Source organism: Anopheles gambiae, chromosome 2 (genome assembly GCF_943734735.2).
Source record: "Anopheles gambiae chromosome 2, idAnoGambNW_F1_1, whole genome shotgun sequence".
Classification (NCBI taxonomy): domain Eukaryota; kingdom Metazoa; phylum Arthropoda; class Insecta; order Diptera; family Culicidae; genus Anopheles; species Anopheles gambiae.
This window is the reverse complement of record NC_064601.1, coordinates 64,994,940-65,018,773: the sequence shown is the minus strand read 5'-3', so window position 1 is coordinate 65,018,773 and position 23,834 is coordinate 64,994,940. Positions and strand designations below refer to the sequence as shown.

At 37.2% G+C, this 23,834-nt stretch overlaps 1 protein-coding gene and 1 long non-coding RNA gene across 27 annotated transcripts in view; one reads left to right on the top strand and one right to left on the bottom strand.

Annotated features, from left to right (window-relative positions):
- On the bottom strand, positions 1-1,292 carry LOC133392237 (uncharacterized). The gene is made up of 2 exons (XR_009765554.1): positions 243-1,292; positions 1-155 (listed from the first exon to the last, which is right to left on the bottom strand). It is a non-coding gene; the product is annotated as an uncharacterized LOC133392237 (long non-coding RNA).
- A 4,964-nt stretch (positions 1,293-6,256) lies between these two features.
- Positions 6,257-23,834, top strand: part of LOC1278566 (LIM domain-binding protein 2) — a 30,471-nt gene continuing 12,893 nt past the window's right edge. For 4 of the 26 annotated variants that reach the window (XM_061651796.1, XM_061651795.1, XM_061651780.1 and 1 more), the window contains exons 1-6: positions 6,339-6,629; positions 16,335-16,611; positions 17,320-18,070; positions 18,160-18,250; positions 18,321-18,423; positions 18,501-18,673. In XM_061651796.1, the coding sequence (XP_061507780.1) occupies positions 16,605-16,611; positions 17,320-18,070; positions 18,160-18,250; positions 18,321-18,423; positions 18,501-18,673 (1,125 nt within the window). In that variant the 5' untranslated portion in view covers positions 6,339-6,629; positions 16,335-16,604. Of the gene's footprint in view, positions 6,630-6,721; positions 6,864-7,688; positions 7,890-12,156; positions 12,206-16,292; positions 16,612-17,319; positions 18,071-18,159; positions 18,251-18,320; positions 18,424-18,500; positions 18,674-23,834 lie in introns of those variants that run through there. The other 22 variants (XM_061651801.1, XM_061651798.1, XM_061651790.1 and 19 more) reach the window with 21 other exon arrangements.

The window sequence follows — 23,834 nt, the reverse complement described above, 5'->3', positions numbered from 1 at the left end:
TTTTATTTTTATTTTAGTGATTTTATTTGCGTATCAAATGGGTTTTTTTGATGTGATGGAAAGCGTTGGGACATTCGCCGATTCAACCGCCGGATGGGGCACAGCGTTTGGATGTGGTACCGGTACAGGAAAATGAGCCGGACAAGGAGCGGACACTGGTACAGGCACGGTAAAGCGGGCAGAGTGAAACAAGTCTGAATGAACCCTTTATAGATTTCTTGTGATCGAGTGTTGATACTTACCTCGTGTAGGTGACCGGAAATGAATCCTGGAAGTCTGAACGGTCTGGCAAAGGTTGAACCAACCGGATTAGCTTCCACATCTGATCCTTAAATAGGGACTGCTCCGAGCGACGCTCTGAAGAGCACCGGTTGCGTGCGTTGATGGAGTTTCCTAGCCCCAACCCCGCTCCATACCTGTGCTCGAGCGCACGCTACTGATTCTCGTTTTTTTCACGCTGAGAGACTCATTTTCACTTTTTTTACATTTTTTATTTTACATCCCAAGCGCCACAGATTCAGCTTAAACGACTGGAAAATTGAATATCCATAGAAAAAAATGAAAGCTCCACAGCTTCATTGGTTTGATCAATAGATGGCGTATTACAACTCATCATTATATTGCTATTCTTTTCTTGCAATGTGTTTCGACAAGTTTCATCTTATCATGACCTATATAGCCTTCTAACTTTCTGAGCAAAAAACTATATGAATGGTCGTGTGGTCAGATACGTGGGTATCAAAAACACCAACGACCATTACTCAAATCTCACTTGCTTCAGTGCTGGTGGTTTCCGTTGGAGTTTAGTATTTAAACAATCGTATCGCCGTTCTAGTTCTAGCGATGCATAACTTCAATGCGAAACCATACAACAGTACAGAGGAAATGAGAAAGCTCTCCTCCAAGCGTTGAATCTCAACTGGTTGGGGTATCCCACCAACAGAGAGCGCCACCAGCTTTTTTGCTAATTTTAGAATGCATGAGTCGTTTGCCGTCTGCTAAACGAAGTCTTTCTATATTCCGTTTAGGTAGAGAACTTGAGTCGTTTTGAAGCCGTTTAGTGGTCGTTTAGTGGATTTGTGGCACTTGGGATCACAACATCACTCCGAAAGGTTTTCGTTTCATTAGCACGAGATTAACAGAATGGCGAATGACAGATAGAATACCGAGCCTCGGCTAATCCAAGTAGTAAAGCCAAAGACCGTAAAGATATCAGGTCAAGTTATAAGCCCGTTTTGACAGCTAGGTGGAAGAAGAATTGACGAAGAAAACTGACAGTTAGTTTTCCGCTTTTGGCGAACGCTTCAAGTTCTCGAAGGAAAATTTCCATTTTAAATCACGGACTGTGTTCTAATAAACTAAGATATTCACCCAAATTGATCTCCACCAAATATTGACCATGCAAAACGTAAATAATCCATCAATACATATACAAGCGGAAAACCATCTGTCAAAATCGGAGCCCAGGGGGGGGATCGCCAAAACCGCTATAACTACACCTCATTATACATTCCACCTTGAGTAAAGCTGAAATCTCGGTTATTTTGACGGATTATCTCGGTGACAGCAGTGTTAACGTATGTCAAAGTCTATATAATACAGAGGTCGAGTCGTCCAGAACATTTGATCAAAAAGCGTGGGAAAGTTTTGACAGCTGGATGAAAAAGCTTCAATAGTTTCATCGTAGCATACATTGAGGCTTTAGTTGTTGTGCATGCAGTGGTCTGAAAGCATTTTCGGCGATTTTTACATCGTTTGTTTGTAATATTGTACTTTAAAAAGTTGACGGATATCAAGAAAAGATAGAATTATAGTGAAATTATCAATTACAACAAGATCAGTGCCCGAAATTACGACGAAATCTTGTGCAGCTCAAGAGGGTCAAAGCTAAGAGGCCAGATTTCTGATTGTGGTCATTTTTAAGTGTTGAATTACTGAAAAAACTACTCCATGCCACGTTCATGAGAAAGAAATGTATAGTTAAACTAAGTTTTGAGCACAAAATGCACAATTAGGCCTGAAAAGTGTAAGGTTGTTTGAAATCGTTTGTGAACGCTTTTTCATCTAACTGTCAAAAATAAGCTTTCAAAATGGTGGACCAAAATCGAGCTATGCATCGACCTCTGTATTATATGGACTTTGAACGTATGTGCTCGGCATGTTGTGTTGCCGAGTTTCGGTTCAAATTTTTTTTAACTGATATTTCAGTTTTAAATGGTACTGATTTTCGGCTACTGGGTTTTTTCAACTGACATATCAGCAAGAATCGAAAGAGCCGACGGATTTCGGCAGTTTTTTTAACCGAGGTCGTGAAATATTTTTAAGTGTGTAGGAACAATCTCAACTTAATTTTTCGTAATCGTTATATTATTAAAATCATCCAAATACAGTAGAACGTCGATTATCCGGGCAGCTCGTGACCGGACGGTTACTGGTTAATCGATTTGCACGGATAATGGTCCAAGAAATGTCAAATTCATATAAAAATTATAAAATTCAATAGTTTTATGATAAATTCACTTTGAATTAATAGATGTTGGTAGTGTTGTGAACTGCTCTTTGCACTTATTATTTTATTTACACATATTAAAACTTTAGCATTATAAATAATATACACGAAATACAAACACGTTAAAACGTAGGCCGCGCGCCAGCCGCACCGAGCGCCCCTGCCGAGAGCTCCTGCTCGATCGGCTCGCAAACACACTCTGCCTCGGCGCTCGGCACACACTAAGCCTTGCACGCTTAGTGTGTGCGACAGTGTGCGTGTACACACTGTTGTCCCCCTGGACGTTGACCGGTGGCAGCGGAACTGTACGCACGGCTGCCCACAACAAGTAGAATATTATTTTATTCAATAACTAGGGTAAATGTACCAGTATTGGGCAGGTTAGTGCAGCAGTTTTACAAAAACTGCTTGTACACTTACAATTTTTATTACTTTTCATGAAAGTGACGTTATTTTGAACGATAAACTATCGTATTATGTTGAGCTATTTTTTATTTACCGTTTTAAATGCATTTTCTAGCGATATTCATGAAAATACAAACACTGTTTTTGTTCCTATTTTCGGCAGTTTGGTCCTATTTTCGGCAACGCGAATACGGGTCGGTAAATGTTTTAATTAATCCGGGGACGGATAAACCGGCGGGCGGCTTAACCGTGCGCATAAATCTGACAGGTGTTCATACGTACGGTGCACATTTGCAGCGATAATCAATTGGGATAATTGGGTTCTTGTGCAGCTCTGTAGTGTCTAAGGGTATTTTCGAAATTCATTTAAGTTCATGAACAGTTGTTAAACCTACAGCTATTGATTAAAATAATATTCTACTAACGATTAATCGATTGATTCTAGGTGAATTAATAATAAAAATAATGAATTTCATATGTTTTATATGCGTTTGACATTTCTTGGACCATTATCCGTGCAAATCGATTAACCGGCAACCGTCCGGTCCCGTGCTGCCCGGATAATCGACGCTCTACTGTACGCGGTTTTCTAAATTTGACAGATTAAATGTCAAATCAGTGCAATTTGCGTCAAGTTCGGTATAAATTGCATTTATGCTAGCAAATTGAAACCGCTTAAAAGCCAGAAATATTATAATTTTCTGCACTAATCATATCAAATAAGTGATAAAGTGTATAAAAGTACTAAATTAAATTAAAAAAACTGCGAGTAATCAATAGTATTTTAGACAAAAAAGTGAAATTCGACTTACGCGGATATTCGAGTTACGCGGATTCGTCGGGACCGCAGAAACCGCGTAACTCCCCTACAAACAAAGAGTGGGTAATTTTTATCATGGTGTGCGTAAAAACCTAGAATCAAGCCGATGGAAGATTTCCTAGGCTTAAAAAAGGGGAGAGAATCGGTACCACGGTTCTCTCCCGCTCCCATATGAAACACACGGTGCGTTCTCTCGGTTTCCGAGGTTCTTTTAAAAGTTTCATCAAAGTTCCAGGCGGTCCTTCTAAATAGCGCCTAAGCAGCTTCCTTAAGCTACGCTGCCGGGGATTATTTTTCTTTGTGTTTTATTTTCAAGCAAGTGTCATCGATGAAATAAACAACAGGATTTGTTTTGTTTGTGTACATGTGTATATTTTTAAACCCTTAATATTCATAAATTACACGAAACGTATCACAATTTAATGAACAATCACAATCACTTCCTTCAAAATCCCTTCTTCAAAGAACTCATCTAACTTGTACAGCAGCAAAGCAGATGATTGACGGCGTCAGTCTTCGACACTTTGACAAGACCCACCTTGTACCGATGTCATGCATTAAAAAGCTATGAAGTTTCACCAAGTTCGGTACACGTTCTTAACAAGCCTTAAAGTTCCATCATGAACCCTACACATAGTATTAATCAGCCGCAAAGTTCCAAAGAGTACCATGTGCCTGTTAAAAAGCTCCATAGTTCCGCAAAGTACCGTCTATCTCTTAATCAGCCACAAAGTACGACATCGGAACGATTTTTCGTTAAACAGCCCTAAATCAGCTATAAAGTACGAGCTGGATATTTGGGAGAGTAACTGTACCAGTTTTCGGCAGTGTACCTATTTTCGGCAGGGTAGCTAAAAACGTGAAATTCTGCACGAATGTGGTAAAAAATTTCACACAACAGTACAGTTACTGGTACAGTTACCTGGTGGAAAACTGGTACAGTTACCCTATTTTCGTCAGTTTGTTCCTATTTTCGGCAGGTTGTGTTCCTATTTTCGGCAGCGCGAATACGGGTCAGAAAATGTTATTATCTATGTAAATATGTACAAAAAAAATGTTTAAAGCAATTTTACACTCTTACTTTCCAAATACTGATGTTAAAAAGCACTTTAATTAATAATTTTATGTTGCTTATTTTGGCCCGTTTTGATTTCCATTTTGATGCGACGTTTAAACAGAGCAGCCATTGACAGTTTGATGGTTATAGCGTACGGTGCGAATTGGCTTACAAATATTTATTTTTCTCTTAAGTTAGTGCATTGTTTGTCGTAAAATTGGTGATATTTGGTACAAGAAAGGTCATATTATGTGTCGATATACGCATTGTAGTGTTCTGATCAATTTTTAAAGAAATATTCAGCCAAATCCAAGGTGTGTTATTGTTTCGAGTTTCGGCAGGAGCCCACAACATTGAGCTGTCAAAAATGAACATTTACTGTGTACCTATTTTCGGCAGCATTTAAAGTGAAAAATAACTTGTTTATCGTGATTTTAAAATTCCGAACCAGTTAGAATAAATTAAATAAGCATAAAATCTTTAATATACACCACTTTTTCATTGTTTTACTGTTCTGATTCTCTTAATCACAAAACTTGCCGAACCATTGGCTGACAGCAAAGTTGCCGAAAAAAAGCACAATTTATTTGATATTTTGAAAAATACGTAATAAAATGGTGTGAAACTTCGTATGTGAATATCAAATAATTACACTTTCACTACAAAATTGTGTTTTGTGAAATTTTTTACCACATTCGTGCAGAATTTCACGTTTTTAGCTACCCTGCCGAAAATAGGTACACTGCCGAAAACTGGTACAGGCGGTCCCCGAGATACACGGTTAATGGGGACCGAAAACGGCCACAAAATACCGCGTATCTCGAATTTCCGCGTAAGTCGAATCTCGTGGTTTCCAGCTAAAATATCAATAATGGTCGTGTAATTTTGCAAGTAGGGGGAGGTTATAGTTACTTTATGAATTAGTTGATATGATTCTGACTGAATATAACAGTTTTAAACCATTTGAAATAGTTTTTAACATTCGATCAAAACGGAAATTATTTGGCAATTTAAAATTGATGTGTCAAATCAGTACAATTTGCTCAAAGAATTGTCAAATTTAGAAAACCGCGTATCTCCGAATCCGCGTATAAGAGGTACCGTGTATCTCGGGGACCGCCTGTACAGTTACCCTAGGAGCAAAAGCAATGTTTGCATTTTACGAATATTTATGAAAAAGGGCTTTGAACCGGCAAATAAAAAATAGTGTAACATATTTTGATAGTTTATCAACCAGAATAACATTACTTTCATGAAAAATAATAAAAAAATGTTTATTTTTGAGCAGTTTTTGTGAAACTGATGCACTAGCGTGCCGAAAACTGTTTACCCTACTCTTAAATTACCAATAATGTAGCGAAAGGATAGGGATTATTTTAGTCCGATTTGTCTGGCTGGGGATCTCTGAGACGATCTCGTAGACTGCTTGAATTTGGTTGTGGGAATTGAGCATAGACATGACCCTATCAAGATCAGCGGCACAGTGTGAATCATGAAACGTCCTAGTGTTGACCATATGTGTTCTCTGTGTGTTTCAATGACATATATTGTCTGAACCTTTTTCAAAATGGCTGCCAGTGTTGAAAAAAATTGATGGCGTCTATGTTGGCAAGTCCGCTGTGAGTAAAATTGTAATAATGATAATATGTGAAAATATCATTTGAAACATCCGTGAATGACCATATTTGTACGAATTAATGTTAAATGTGTAATTTAGCGATATTGAGCTATTAGAGGATCAAGCCTCTATATCGGTTCACAGTTCGATAAAAGTTCACGGAGTTTTTGTGATAGTGAAGCGTATGCTTGTTGGCTTCAAAAGAGGTGGGGAGTTTTAGGTAAAATGTGATTTTAAACTGGGCACTTACGTGTTCGCCAAATTCAATATTATTAAGTGCAGTTATGCCGTGTTACTTTATTTTTTATATGGGTTTAGTGAAGTTAATATCAGTGCAACTTAAAAAGGAAACATTCCATATTATTGATGTAAAGAATTACAGAGGATGAACGGTAATAGTTGTGCTTTGTATTCCGCGTATATTTCGTAAGAATGCTTCGATCTGGTTTCGCATGTAAGAATCAACTTCTCTTGTTTTTAATTAGTTCAGTAGCATGACGAATAAAATATTCTACCGATTCCAATTTTTTTTTTTATAGAACAACGTACTTTCCGACTCGTCCGTATCTATCAACTTTTTGGAGTCGGAATTGTACATTGCACTCATCATGAATCGGGTAGTCATTATGCTTTGTTATTATATCCTGTTGAGTTTTATTCCATATATCAATTAAGTATAAAATTTATTTATTCGTAATTGTTTTGTTATTGTGAATGGTCAATCAGGCTAAAGTAGCTAAATTGAGCCATACATGTTCTGGAGTTGGTTCAAACTTTATGTTGAGGACATTTGTTCACATCGTTCCGCTGAGAGCGTTAGCAATATTAAACCGGTGTACGTATCAACATTAGAGACGCGTATGATATTCGATTTTCGCTTCTTGCCTGTACCACCGCCCGGATGAGTGATTGCTAGGGTATCGTTCAAGAACAGTATTTTTTTATTCCTATTCATGCTGTGAAGTGAGAGAAATATCATAATGAACCTACACAGACAAAATCAAACGTGCACGCCACGATGAGAAAACAATATCCGCGCTGCATTCGACTCGTCAATCATGCCGCGTTTCAGTCATTTGGTAATGATGTGCGTGAAAATACTGTTGAGTGAGCGGTGGGTGCGCCTGTGTTCATGTGTTTCTATGGATGGCCTAATGTTACTGCGTGCCTGTGTCATAGTGTGCGTGTCAAAATTGTTTGAATTGTACCGGCGCTTGCTTTGCTCGATTGAAAGTTGCGTTGCGCCCCTTTTATAAAAAAACTAGGTAATATCCACCAGAGCAAAAATAGGCACACCGTTTATAGGGTAAAAAGGTTATTTTACGGTTGGATAGATATAAATGAATGTGTATGTTATCAGTGAATCAAATGACAAAGTATTGTTCAAAGGCGAATGAAGTAATTGGAGTCTCAGTACAAAAAAAAGACTATTTATTCGTGCTCTTACGTTTGAGCTCTTTCTGCAAATTCCATGCGATAGGTAAATTTATAATATTTTTTTAATATAAAAATTGTGTTACGTTGGTTTTCTGTTAACCCCTAGAAAAATAAATATATGCTCTCTGATATTTTTTCGGAATGTCTTTCCGTGATCTTAAAACCATCGTGCCTCTAAACAAACAGTATGTCTCGCTTATTCGTACTGAATCGATATTACTGCCCATGTGGCTCACTTCTTCTCGTAGCTCTCCAATGTGGCTCTCCCTGTCCCTGTCTCGATAATTCCTTTCCGATGTATCTTTGTGTCTCTCTTATTTCTCATCATACTCTCCCATTTTATTTGTGATGCTACTTTTTCTATTTTACAGGTGTTTCCCGATATACGCGATTTCGCTATACAGGCGGTCCCCGAGATACACGGTTAATGGGGACCGAAAACGGTCACGAAATACCACGTATCTCGATTTTCCGCATAAGTCTAATTTCACGCTTCACGTTTTCCGCCAAAATATTATTTATTTTCGTGCATTTTTGCTTAGCGTGATAAGGTTTAGCAATTATTAGATATAATTCTGACTGTATGTTACAATTTTAAACGTTCTTAAAAAAATATGCAGTTCGACCAGAGGGGAATTAATTTTGCATTTGATGATCGATGTGTCAAGACAGTACAATTTGCTCAAATACTATCAGAATTCAATAGTTGAACGCTTTTTAGTTGGCATGCTTTTTAGTTGAACGCTCGATAGTTGGCTGACAGTTCAATTAAAAGCATGCGTTTGTATGGAAAACCCGGTTTTTGAAAAATTCACAAAAACCTCATGGCTTGTCGAGAAAAAATTCAGAAAAGTTTTGTACGGAAAAACGTGCCAAACAAAAAGCACATATTCAATAGTTGACAGGGAATCGAAGTTTAACCAGTGAGTTCAGACTGTAACTATCAAAGGGGCCCTTCAGGATTCTAGTCAGCTTTTTTTACAGGTTTTTCCTATAGAACTCAAGGCCGCGAGACACTTTGATGAATCTGCAGGAGTCAATCGCAAGACTGCGAAACGATGCTTGAAAACGATTTGAAAACGGGATTTTGTCATCCACGCGACCGACCAGTGTGCATTATTTGAATAAAAAATATTTTAAACTGCGTTGAAAAACAAGTTAATTGCTTTAAGATGAATCGATTTCTACGAGATTTCATTTTTAAATAATTAGAGTTTTAATATTTTTCATTGCTGCACTATGATTTATGAAAAATAGTCTGAAAGAAGGAAGTTCATAAACACCCCAAAAGCTTTCAATTTTAGTAACATTTCCTATGATTAGAAAGTATAAAATATTAAAATTATTAATAAATTAATAATGTATATGAAATATAATTATTACCTATTCAATCTATGTTTCCGACTATTTTGAATAAACTTTACTTTAGGTGCGAGGGCTCTTTTTTAAATTGAGGTTAATTAAGGTAGTAAATACTTGTATGTATTTCATTATCCTGCTTTATCAATAGCTGGGAAAATAAATAAATAATCATTTTTATAAGTAACCATTTTTTATGTGTAAGATTGTTATAATTATATTACGTGAATTTGCTCTACAACTCTGATTGCTGTTAAAAATGATAGCCTATAATTTAATTTATTTATACTCATGAATTATCAATGAGTGTTATCTTTATTAGCAATTGATTTTCTTTTTTATGTTTGTTCAAAAATTGTTGCTTTTCTAATTATGGGGCCCTTTCCGTTTGAAGCTCGTAGGCTGAAATTTCAGCCTGTCAGCTGTTTGCATTGTATAGCAGTTTTCGAGCAGCTATCTAAGTGAGTATAATATACAGGTGGGCTTATCTCAAGGTGTATGAATTTGGAAGGCTGATTTTTATCGCTTCTGCTTCTGAATGAAGATTCCCAAGTGACATTTGCTCGAAATTGTTTTCCCATATCTGCTTGATTAGTACTCGATACGCTTGAAATTGTCGATTTGTGTATGGTCAAGTGTGTTGAAAGCGCCAAGATATGGTGTTTTCGTAAATTAGACGCTCCTCTATCGATGGACAATGCCGTCGAGGTCATTTTTCATTCATAGCTATGGTTTTTTGATGCAAAACAAAAGCTAATTTTGTGTGACGTTATTTTATAAAAAATGGATATTATTTAAGAATAAAGTGGGAACATGACCAACTATAACGATAGGAAACATCGTTCCCGAGCGAATCTAGAAAAAAGTAACGAAAAATCCGCATCACTGTTGATTTCAAAGGACTTTTCCTGAATTCCCTTAAACTGGTGCAGTTTAAGGGAAGTTTAAGGCTCCAGTTTAAGGGAATTTGCTCGAATTCCCGATTATTCGTGCTCGAAAATGTCAATTGGGTTGTAAGAGTGTTTTGAGTATTCGTCAAGCCTCCAGAAAGCTCGTTCGAGCAAAAGTTTTCACTCGTTCTGTCAAAAAGTGATATTTAAATTTGGTTATAAAAAATGCTATGAGACCACCTGTACTACATACACTTTGATTCCAGATTCCACCACCTGATCTCTTTAATGCACCTTGGGATAAATGTAAACAAACCCGTGTTTTCGAGCAGGTACTCGAATCTAATTCTAGCTTTTAGGCTAAAATTTTCTAGACTGAAAATCGCAGGCTAGTTTTTTGTGTGGTTTTGTATGGATTGTTTACATGATTTCTGCCTCCAACTGTCAAACTCCATACAAAAAACTAACTAGAATCGTGAGGGCCCCCTATCATGTAAAAATAAGCAATATTAAGACATGATAATCTATTAATTTGCTCATCCACGGCGGTTAAAACAGGCGTTCAAAAATGTTGCTTGGGTTTGTGATAAACAGGCGTTACGCGTAACGCTAGCGTAACGTAGAGGGCTAAGCCTTACTTTTACCAAAAAGCCATTACAGATTACTTTTCCAAGCCCCAAACAGTGGGAGCTCAAAATAAAAATAATTAAAAATGTAGGCTGTCAAGTTATATGTCCATGGGGTGCGACGTGGGTTGACGAATACACAAAACACTCTTAAAATCTTCATTCTGAAGCAATAGCATTTAAAATCTTCTAAATACATACACCTTGGGACAAGCCCACCTGTATACTATACGTCGAAAGCTGCTCGAAATCTCCTATACAATGCAAACAGCTGAGAGGCTGAAAACGGAAAGGGGCCCAAATTAAGAAAACCGCGTATCTCCGAATCCGTGTATCAAAGGTACCACAATGTATTTCGGGTAACTAGGTAACTACCTGCACGAAGGTAACTACCTGTACAAAGGTAACTACCTGTACGCGATGTTGTTAATTTGACAGCTATTCGAACAAACTGTACTGATTCTACATAGCGCGTGGCCACGGAGCTGACAAAATGTTGAAAAAATTTCCAACTTTTTCAAAATTGCTTGTCAACTGCAAAAAAGAGCTTTTCTCGTGGCCGCACCAAAAACATACACAAGAACGACAAAAAGCTCCAACATCTGAAAATCATCGATATTTTGTTTAAGAAGCACGAAATAGGTACATAAATCAATTAGAATCATGCATTTTAGCACTATTATCGTAGCAATGGGTCACAACTGCGCCAAATAGTTGTTTGTTTACGCTTCTTCGCGGACGTCAACTTTTGTCACTTTTTGTCAACTTTTGTCAACTTTTTTTCCTGGCTGCTCCAGGTTACAAAATTTTGACAAAAGCTCAAAAAAGTGACAAAAGCTCACGTTTTGAAAAAATTGTCAGCATTTTGTCACTCTCATGGCCTTTCGCCTACACATCAAATGTTGAATGCAAAATAAATTCCCTTTTGGTCGAATTTCAAAACCATTTTAAAAGGTATAAAATTATAATGTTCAGTTGAAATCAGATCAAATAAAGAATTAAGGGTCTAGAACACACCACTTCAAGCAAAGTTGAACGAAAATTAGCAATAATTTGAATGAAAATTTCGGAATTCGACTTACGTTAATATTTGAGTTGCGCTATTGCCTCTGGTCGGCATGAATAGCATATATCGGGGAATACCTGTATTTTTTTTGTATACATGCATACCATTTCGATTTGCATACGATTTCGATTTTAAATAAAATATACGATTTCATAGATTCCGACTCCTCAATTGCGGTTAAAAATTTATATTCATAGATATTCGACATACGACTATTTCGACTTACGCTTTGCTTTGGGACATTTTTTCGGTCCCAAATACAGTCGTATCTCGGGGGACACCTGTAAAGTTTTTTTCCGAGTTGCGCGACACTCGAGTCGAGTCGCGAATTCGAGTTACGCAGAAATAAAAATTCGCGTTTCAGTTCAGACAGTTCAGATGTCAAATCAGTACAATTTTTTCTATCAATTGTCAAATGGTAAGAAAATTTCATTTTTTTTCAAAAGTTTTAAAACATAGTTTTTAAAAACAAAAATATCTCATTTTTCTACACCAATTACTTGAAATATGTAATAAATTGTGAACTAAATTGAATAAAAAAATCATTATTAATCAAGTATATTTGGGCTGTAAAACGTGATATTCGACATACGCGAAAATTCGAGCTACGCCAATGTCTCCGGAACGCATTATTCGCGTAACTCGGGGAAAGACTGTATCGTCAACGTTTTCACGTATCCTTCCGCAGTCTTGCGATTGACTCCTAAGGTCTTTGAAACAGAACAGGTCAATGCGTTGAGAGTAAATTGACAGAAAGCCATTGGAAAGTTTTGAAAGTTAAACTGAACATTGTTTATGTTTAGCGATGGACGTTTCTATGGAGTGAATGAGAGTTTTGTTCAGCATTTTGCACTTCTTTCCTTTTAGAATATTATAAGTACTATAATCCAATTAGAATATTACATGGCTGATCTCTTTTATCATTCGTCGCCGGGTTATAAGCAAAGGACGGTGTGCATATTGTACCAGTGTGTGCCGATTCGATGTATCATTTTACTCTCAGTGTTTGATAGAAAGTAAATAGGGCTTCTTTTAGCGGAATTTGGGGCAAGTGTGCCACCTTAAGCATTTCAAGTTAGAACTCACTAAAACGTGTTTTCCAAAAGCCGATTTAAATCTCACAATCATTTTACATCTATTTCCTCACTTATAAATGAGGTTCGTTTGAAAAAAGTGCAAACAAAACAGTTTTTGAAGCGTTTTAAAAAGGGTCCAAAAAGACGTTGTTTTTTGGGCTATGGGGCAAGAGTGTCACTCGTATGGGGCAAGACGGCCACCTGGTTAAAATAACCGTATTTCTTTGATAATTGGAAATTATTACGTTTGTACCACTAGTGTATGTATTCCTACATGTACATGTACATAGTGTATGTATTCCTAAAGATGGTGGCACACTTGCCCCAAATAGAGATCAAGGTGTTATAAATGACAAGGTGAAGTTGTTCAGAGCAAAATGACATTTCTCGACTTGACATTTCTCTTCCGGGGGCTCCGATATAAAAATCGGGGAGGGCTGGTGCGGGATAATGAAATTTGTATGCAGAGAGTGACAGATGTCCCCCACAATGTCGCCCAGCAAAAGCGATAAAAATCAACCTTCTAAATACATTATCCTTGATAGAGATTGCTCTTTTGCCCCAAAAGTTGTAACTTTTTTGAAATTGAATTTTTCAGTGACAAAAAGAAAGTTTTTTTTTCAACTAACCCCACAAAAAATTTCACGTTTTCTCAGCTATACGGTGGTGTAAATATTTTCTCGGTTGATTGTTCGCATGATTTGTGAGAGCTTATTTGGTTGGATTAAAAAAATTATAGTATTCTGCTCAATTTTGAAACTCAACACAAATCAGTTCAAAACAATGGGAAATATCGATTGATCTGTGAGCGTTTCTACATACACCGAGACTGCAGCTGGAGATGGCTGTGAGAGAATTGACAACCGGTTTATCACGCTGGTTGGAGATGATGTTGGAAAAATTCATTTTAATCGCTAAAATGAAGTCAAAAAAGTTTCTTTTGCTTTTTAATAATATATCTACGATTATTAGACGGCAAAAATGCAGACTATAATTGATCGATCGCTATAAACTGCCAATTCAATTTTTTCTCAGCTCCATCGTTCTTTGCATGCCGAGGAGAATTCTCTCACCGAAAATGCTGTCAGTCGCTGTCAAAGCATGCTGTCAGTTATTTTCTCAGCTGCATTCTCGGTGTAGAAACGCTCTGTATGAAATTCGGCTCAGTATACCTAGTCATTGGAAAGCAACCAACTGTATACACAGTTGATCATTAAACTTAAGTTTTTAAGGAAAAATGCTTGGTGGCACTCTTGCCCCGTATGGCACACTTGCCCCAAATTCCGCTACCCAGTTGGAACCTGTACTGTGCTTTTTTATGCCTGTTAAACTTTTCGTTCTTCCAGCAGTACCGTTGCAAACGGTAATGATTCGTGGTCACGGAATGGCAAACAATGAAAAAGGTTATCAATGTTTCTGAGTACAGATTACACTGCAATTACTTCTCCTTTATTCTTCCGAAGTGATTGACCCCTAGAAATTTAACCAATAGTAAATTCGTCCACTTTTTCGCGTTAATTATTAGCCGTTTGTCACCAACACTTTTTCATGAAACTGTTCATGGTTTTGCATCGACCTGTTCTCCTTAATAGATCTTGATTGACTCCCGCCGATTTATCAAAGTGCCGCGTTCTTGAATTCTATCGGAAAACCAAAGTGAGTTGACATATCAGGTGGGATCCAAAATAGGAAGAAAACAAGGTTTGACAGTTGAATCCATAACAAACTGAGTGCTTTGATAATTGTTCCATAAACTTTTTTCTAAGTCTATCCCAAGTTTTCACAATTTTACATGATATTTGAGAACAATCGGAGGTCTTATGAACGAAACAAAATTATGTATTCAAGGGCACCCTGATAAGTTCCTTACTTTAAGTATGATACCGTATTTGGTTCGAGTGGTACACTGCTCATTGCTTGCTGACTGAACGGATTCAATAATTATTTCCTATATATCAAATTTTGCTGGGAAAATGTGTTGTTTTGATCCAGTAATCTTCAGATCATCATTTTATTCCAAGAACTGGCCGTCACGTAATTTTTTTGGCTTCTTTCTTCGAGCTACGCCTGTGTAAAACCACATACCATTTCTGCGAGATACTGTTTAAACTTCAAGGCATACTAGATTTTGTTATGGAACAAACTGTTTAATTGTGTTTCGATGTATTTGTGAGGAAGAACACCATAAGCCCACCTGATACAGTCTGAACTCACTGGTTGCATTTCGATTCCCTGCTAACTATTGAATACGTGCTATTTAGTTGGCACGTTTCTCCATACAAAAAATGTCTGAAATTTTTCTCGGCAGGCCATGAGATTTTTGTGAATTTTTCAAAAACCGGGTTTTCCATACAAACGCATGCTTTTTAATTGAACTGTCAGCCACATATCGAGCATTCAACTAAAAAGCGTTCAACTATTCAATTCTGACTGTATATGCACTCACTTTGGTCCATATTCAGCTTGTCCCCAAGAAACGTTTGTTTGATGTGGTGGGATGCACTTACTAGTTGTATAATTTGTCGTGATTCTGACTCAATAATACAATGTTGTACCTTTTTTAAATAGTTTTTAAAAGTCCATCAAAGGGGCCCTTTCCGTTTGAAATTCGTATGCTGAAATTTCAGCCTGTCAGCTGTTTGCATTGTATAGCATTTTTCGAGCAGCTATCTAATTGAGTATAATATACAGGTGGTCTTATCGCAAGGTGTATGAATTTAGAAGGCTGATTTTTATCGCTTCTGCTTCTGAATGAAGATTGTAAGAGTGTTTTGAGTATTCGTCAAGCCTCCAGAAAGCTCGTTGGAGCAAAAGTTTTCACTCGTTCTGTCAAAAAGTGATGTTCAAAATTGGCTATGAAAAAATGCTATGAGACCACCTGGACTACATACACTTTGATTCCAGATTCCACCACCTGATCTCTTTAATGCACCTTGGGATAAATGTAAACAAACCTGTGTTTTCTAACAGGTACTCGAATCTAATTCTAGCTTTTAGGCTAAAATTTTCTAGACTGAAAATCGCAGGCTAGTTTTTTGTGTGGTTTTGTATGGATTGTTTACATGATTTCAGCCTCCAACTGTCAAACTTCATACAAAAAACTAACTAGAATCGTGAAGGCCCCCAAAAGTGGATTTTTAACAATTGATATGTCAAATCGGTACAATTTACTGCGTATCTCAGCATCCGCGTATAAGAGGTATCGCATATCTCAAGGACCTGCAAGGCCGAAAATACACGGACCGGAATTTCGCGGCCGCGGAATTCCGCCAGTTAAACCCATATACAAAGTGTCAACGGCAACTTTCCCGAACTGTCATATCCGTACATTTTTCAGCAAGCGGAATTCCGCGGCCGCGAAATTCCGGTCCGTGTATTTTCGGCCTAACAAGTTTTTTTTCATTTTCTACGTCCTACTTTGGAGTACAGATTATGTGCAGTTTAAGTTACAATTGTTTTTTCTTCTTCAAGATGTTCGACTAGCTGTTTAACAAACTAGTGATAAAAAGATACAAATCAGTTTAAAGATAAAATAATTGTGACAATTTGAATCGTGTAGAGAATCAATGCTACATGCTGTTATTAAAACCAATAGTACTCCAATAGCCGTTTAGACGTGTGCCGTTTACCGTTTGGTTGTGCTGTGTTGTAAAGGTACGGAGCAGGCTGGCGTACCGCACACGGTGCGGTTGCGCACTTCTAGGATCTAACATTCTTCCTTAGTAGTTGCAATTTTGGAATATGATAGGTAAGCTATAATTCTACTATTTGTTAATTTACTGTTTAAATTGTCCATAGCGAATATTTATTTCATTTTTATTAATCGCGTAACGTTAAGTATCAAACATTTTCATCAGTTTTGGCCTAAGTGTTTAATTAAATCCTTATATGTTATTGCTATTGTTATCTGTTTCGAAAAAAATACAATAACAGACTACAATATTCTCTGGACTCACTGATAACTGGATGTGAGGATTAACTGTCGATGATAGCACTCGATAAAAAAAGCGCATGAATGAAATATTTTATTAAATGTAATCATTTGGAGAATTTCGAATTAAATTTTATTCGTCCTCTGTTAGGCCTTAAACCATCATAATGCTGCGGGCACAAGAAATAGTACTATTTGCATTTAAAGTGAGTGACTAAGTTGTTTTCAAATGCTCTTAAAATGTTTTGGTAGCAAATAGACATCATACAAATCGATTAAATTCTCATTCAATTTGTCCGAGTAATAATTTTGAAACTTTGGCTATTTGCTTTGGTAATAAATGTTCCCGCAACATTTTCGGTTGCGATAATACAAATGATAATTAAATTTAAACGATATCAAATTAAAGGGGACGAATGCAGTTTTGAATCGAAGCTTAAAGTTTTGTTATTTACTTTTTTTTCAATATATTCTTTAAAATATATCTTTCTCTGCAATTTCTTTTTTTTATTCCATTTACATAAGGTTTAAGTCGACGTGGAGTTAGTGCAGGACCGTCACTGAGTTTACCGTCTACACTGGAGGACTCTACAAACAATTGGAAAGGAACACCTTCGGGACCAACCGACCCTTCGCAGCAAGGTGCGGGTCCTGGAGGAACTGGAGTCGGCCCTGGAGTTGCTGGTAATGGTGGTCCAGGTGGCCCCAGTGGTCCAGGGGTCCAAGGACCCGGTGTGAACAGTTTTGGTGGTCCTGGTGGAGCTAACAATTTTGGAGGTCCTGTGTTTCCAGCAGCCGGTCAAGGTTCTCCAGCCGGAGGATCTGCTTCGAATAGTTATCAAAATTTACCACCAGGCACTGGTTCAAATACGCCACAGTATACAGCATCCCCCGCACCTTCAGGGTCGTCCACACCAGGACCTGGTCCTCCACAGAATGTTGGTTCCGGGTTTCCTCCCCCAAATACTGGTGGGCCATCGGGGCCAGGAGGACCATACAACGGCCCTGTCGGAGGTGGCCCTGTAGCAGTAGGTCCATTTAGTTCTCCATCTGCTAATGGGCCTCAGTTTGGACGGCCAGGAAGTTCCGGATCTGCCTTCGGAAGCGGGCCACATTTTACATCACCTAGTGGGCCAGGAAATTTTGGTGGTCCTCAATTTGGCATACCTCCAGGTTCTCCTTTTGGCCATGGTCCAAATGGTTCGAATATGGGTGGTCCGATGGGACAAGGACATTTGATGGGAGGTCCACAACCTGTTGATCGATTGGATCAAAGGTAAGAATTAGAATATACATTTCTATTATTTTGTTACATAAGCTATGTATTGTACTTTCTTATGTGTCATTATATAAAATATTTCACAGTCAATTGAACGTTCCCAGAAGGCATGCGTATTTCGGTCAACCAGATTATAGAATCTATGAACTCAACAAACGATTACAGCAAAGAACTGAAGTATGAGCCAATACTAAAATAATAATATAACTGTAAAATCATACATCTTTTCAATTTTATTTTTTTTCAGGAAAGTGATAATTGTTGGTGGGATTCGTTTGCGAATGAGTTTTTCGAAGATGACGCCACATTGACTTTAACATTTTGCTTGGAAGATGGACCAAAAAGATACAGTGAGGACAAATTAAACGAATCATTCACAACTATATTGCACTGTAGAGCTGATTATATCTATTACGTTACGTTACAGCTATAGGACGCACATTAATCCCAAGATATTTTCGAAGTATCTTCGAAGGCGGCGTAACTGAGTTGTACTTTAATTTGCGACATTCAAAAGAATCGTTTCATAATACTTCGATTACTCTGGATTGTGATCAATGCACTATGGAAACACTCCACGGAAAACCTATGTACACTAAGGTGAGATTATGATAACAGTTGGAATGTATGTGAAGAATATTAAATTAAAAGTTATTCCGCGTCAGTGTCCAATGTGAACAACATTATTCACTGCTCGCGAGATGATTTACAACAGCCCTTAAATGTGATTTTCGTAAACACTAGTAACGCACTGTCGTGCAAAACCATAATCTAGACTTAGATGTACTGAAAATATAATATGAAACAGCTGTTGAAAAACATCCCTGAACCGGTTAATAATGGGATTTACTTCGGAAAGCGGCATGAATTTCTTATAACGCGTTTTTCGTAAATTTTCATTGTTAAACTGGCTTATAGGGTTTCGCGCTTTATTTCAAGACTTTGGGACATTTTTCCGAATCGTTCTTAAACAATGGCAAGACTGTGGCATATTTTTCGAAAAGAATGTTCCACGCCCAGGACATGCGGTCTAACAAATTTGTTTAAACGTATACCTAATTTGAACATCAGTCTACTGCAACACCTAATTATTCTTTTCGTGTTGTTATCTGTTGTTAAGTAACTATTGTTATGTTAGGCGTAGAGGTGGGCTTTTCGATTATTTTAAGCGAACGTGAATGAACTGAGTCGTTCATCACAATGAACGTCAATATGATTTCGATTCTTTCGTTCATTTACAAATCGCAATAGCTGTACATCGGTACAATATTCGAAAATCGGTAGAACTACAGAATAATCGGTAGGTCTGGTCACCTGAACAGTAAACCAATATTGACAATCTATTAAATGATGCTAGAACGCATTGCGCAGTTTAAAATCTAACGTTTCTTGTTTTGCATATAAACTTGCAGATGTTGGTTTTTTCTATAGATGTTTTCCAAAACGATAATGTACGCATTTTTTATTATTTCAATTTATCAAAAGAATCATTCTATTCTTGTGAACTGGTCATTCATTTTTTACGAGAACTGAATGAAACGTACGGTTCTGCTTCATTGAGCACACCTCTAGTTCGGAGCAAAGAGAAAAAACGCGTCTTAGTCGTTTGGATAACGGAAGAGTCGGATATTCCTAAATCGACAATATAATTCTATTTCCATTTGCTATAAAATTCGTTCCACGTTTTTATCATTAAGTCTAGTTTTCATGCTGATCAGCTTGCTTGGTCCATAACAACACTCTCCCTCAACGCAATTTTCCTTACTCATTAATTATATTATTTCATAGTGAAACACTTAATCCTATCAAGCTTCTGTTTTCTAATTCTAGCCAATGGTTTTGTTAATAGATCCGCGATCATTTCCTCTGTTGAACAATAGACGCAATTCATTTGACCTTTCTTAATTTCATCCTTTGTGAAATGATAGCTCGTTGTAAGATGCATAGTTCTATTATTCAACCTTTTGCCTAAAATTTTCAAACAGCTCTTGTTGTCATCGTGAATAATAACTTGCTGTTTCTCAAGAAGTAAATTTAACCACCATGCTTCTGAGTCACAATAGCCCATATATATATACTTACTTACTTACTTACTTATCCGGCGCTACAACCGCTTTGCGGTCTTGGCCTGAGGCCTCAGGAGTGTTCGAAACCGCTCACGGTCTCGTGCCTTCGTCTGTCAGTCCGTTATCCCGGCGGACGCCTCCACGCCATCTTGCTACCTCAATTTGGGCCTACCACGCCTCCTCTGTCCTTGTGGACGGCCTAAATAGACTTAACGGACTGCGTCGTCCGTTTCCATGCGTACAACATGCGTACCACCGCAGCTTGGCGAGCTTGATACACTGTACGACAGTGAGGTCACCGTACATCTCCTATAGCTCGTCATTATAGCGGCTCCTCGATTGTCCTTCCCCACATACGGGGCCAAGTATTCTTCTGAGCATCGAATCGAACGCGGCTAAGAGGGTTTCGTCAGATTTGGACAATGTCCATGTCTCAGAGGCGTAGGCTGTAGAATGACCGGTTGGCAGCCAGCATCCTTGCAAGCAACTCTGCTTCCATGCTATTGTCGTTGCCGACCTTTGACCCAAGATAGGTGAATTGTGGAACCAATTCTAAAGTTCACCTATCTGTACGTCACGCCTACATAAGTTTGGATTATTTATTGATAGGCCCGCTGATGTTGCCACCACCAGTTTGGTCTTTGCCTCGTTTATCTGCAATCCGAGGTTCTCTGCCGCCTGCTCGATCCCTTGGTAGGCTTCTGCTACATAGGAGAGCCACAGACCAATGATGTCTATATCATCAGCGTATGCCAGGATCTGGGTTGACTTATAGAAGATGGTTCCCGTAGTCTCCACCTTCGAGTCGCGGATGGTCCTCTCTAGCGCCAGGTTGAATAGGAGACAGGCAAGCCCGTCCCCCTGGCGCAGACCCTTGGTGGTAGCAAAAGGTCCTGAGAGTTTTCCATCCTGATGAGACCTGGAAAGTGACGTTGGTCATAGTCATTCTAACCAGCCTTATCCGTTTGGCCGGGATTCCAAAAGAGCTCATAGCGTCATACAGTTTTACCCTGGCTATGCTATTCCAACTTAGACAATCAACATGCTTTCCTCTTCTGCCCAACGAAGTAGGCAAAGCCAGGGCATTCTGATTTCGTTGCATGGGACCACTCGCAAGCGTGTCATGATCATCGCGATCATCACCGCCAGACAAAATATCACGACCAAGTGATTGACCAAAAACTTGGTGAAAAAATATCACTCCCCCGTTAAACATTGCAAGGGTTACAAGTAGTATCATCTGTCGAAATCTTGAGGCATTTTAAATTATCTTTATTTTTTATTCATACATTATTTTTTGCAGTGTTATTCGTCGAAAACATGACTATTTAAATTTTTTTGGATTTTTTCAAAATAAAATGTCAAAATTAAGGTGCTTAATGCTAATATTTGCACTGTTATACCTGCTATTGTTATAACTGCTAAAATTAGAGGCGAAAAAACTGACAAAGCTCGCCAGCTCTTTAATGCGAGGGCTCTGGTGCTGTGAACTTGTATGGCGTGCGAGCCTTCGCCCTCGCAAATCGCTGTCAATTGCATATCTGGCCGTTCGATCACATAAGCTGTGTATGTTTCACTTCCGATCATCACAGTAAAACACGCAGACGCAGACATGGATTTTTTTAAGTCATGAGTTTTGTTGAGAGTGTTAGTAATATTTTTCAGCACAGGCTTGGTAAGCTTGGTCGGCGTGATAATTGAGAGGGCATTCAGCTCAGTTTTGTCAGTCTGACTAACAGGCTTGGCAAAGGCACTAAAACGTCATCTTCGGCATATCATGAAGCGCTTTTAATGATTATCAATAATGATTATCACCGAAAGCGTGATGGTCTTTGTTTTCGGTAGTTACCATTGCATGATGCTCACGACATTTTGCAGCGCTGAACCCAGCTTTGCAATCGTTGAGCAAAAGGTCTGTAAGGGAAGTGGTCAAAAAATAAAAAAAATATTTTTTTTTGAATTTTGAGTTTTTAGATGTAGCTTTCACATCTAGTAGATTCAAAATGGCATAACAAAAATACATAAAAGGAAAGGAAAACAAGGATTAATTTGGGAATTATTGCCGTAATGTCCCTTGTAATTTGGCTGCACCAAATAATGAACATAAAACCCCTTTGTGTATCAAACAATAAGATTCAAAGTACATCAAATTTGCTTAATATTTGATACTAAAACAATGTGTGTATTGCAGATATGGTATTAAATGATAGTTCAAAGTAATCTCACTGGTATAATCTTTTTGAGATATGTTGTTTACTAGTAAGCTCCTGAATAATTAGGTAATCATCCTAACAACAAGATAGATTTGACGGAAAGAAACATCGGCATGCACTTCATAAAGTTATTGAGTATTACTCTTGCATTGAAGTACATTTAGGCCCGGGTCTATGAAAATGTTGCCGGAACATCTGTTGCCAAATCGTATGGTCGAACTGTCAAACTCATGTTGCGGCAATATTTTTGTTACAAGAGAAACAAATCGATTTGTTTCATGTTTATCTGTGACATTTTTGGACTTGTTTGCACATCAAAACGGAAAAAAATAATTGCAACTTAATTTTAAAATGTTTTTGTGAGTGAATTTGTGCACAGTTTTTGAAATAAATATGAAAATCCAGAAATGTTGCCATTGAACAAATGTTGCCGCAACATATTCATAGACCCTGCCTTAGTTTCACAAAGTTTTCTGGCCAATATTTGTATTTATATGCCTGTTCTGCGTTTTTAAATAAATACATAAATAAATAGATAAATAATAATTAAATAAAATTATAATTAATTAGTTAATTAATCAATTAATTAATTAATAAAATAATTCAATAATAAAATAACTAATTAAATAAATAATTAAATAATTAAATAATTACATAAATAAATAAATAAATAAATAAATAAATAAATAAATAAATAAATAAATAAATAAATAAATAAATAAATGTATGGTTGATATATGGTTGGTATATGGTAGAATAAATACAAGCACCATATCCTACAAACACTTGCAAAGCTCAACTCCTTTTTGAATCGATTTATACTGATTTCCTACTGGTAGCAAATAATAAGATAAGATAAAACTAATAATATTAATTTGAATGGATGTATTAGTTTTTACTTTTTTATTCTCAGAAATAAAAATGTCGGTAATAGCATGGATTTTATTGCTTAAAATACGTAAATGGCAACAGCCTAAGTATGCTAATATCCCGATTTTTGAACATTTAGAACAGATCGAGTATTTCTGACTGTGATTTATATGTTTACCCGTAAATGAGCCATTCGATGAACTAATTTGTATAAGTGACATGTCTTTTTCATTCATAGAAGTTTAAATATTTGTTTTAAATATATGTTTTATATGTTGCAATAAAACATTTATCTAAAGTCAAATTTTTGCTATTTTTATTTCGCACCTGCTTTGGATAATATTCCAGCATAATTGAAAAATACCCTATGGATATAATAAAGTAATGTGTTTGAGTGGAGTATGTATGTTATGTTGACATTCTGAACAAAAAAATCTTAGTTGAAAAAGTAAATTCTACAATTATTGCAAAACATATGTGGTATCACTATTTAAGTTTCACGCATTGTATTAACAGTCCTGTATCGAAAAGAAAGAAAGAATGATATTATTCGTAAATGATTTTTTCGTAAATGAACAGGATTTTTTTGCTGTTTGAAACGATTTATTAGTA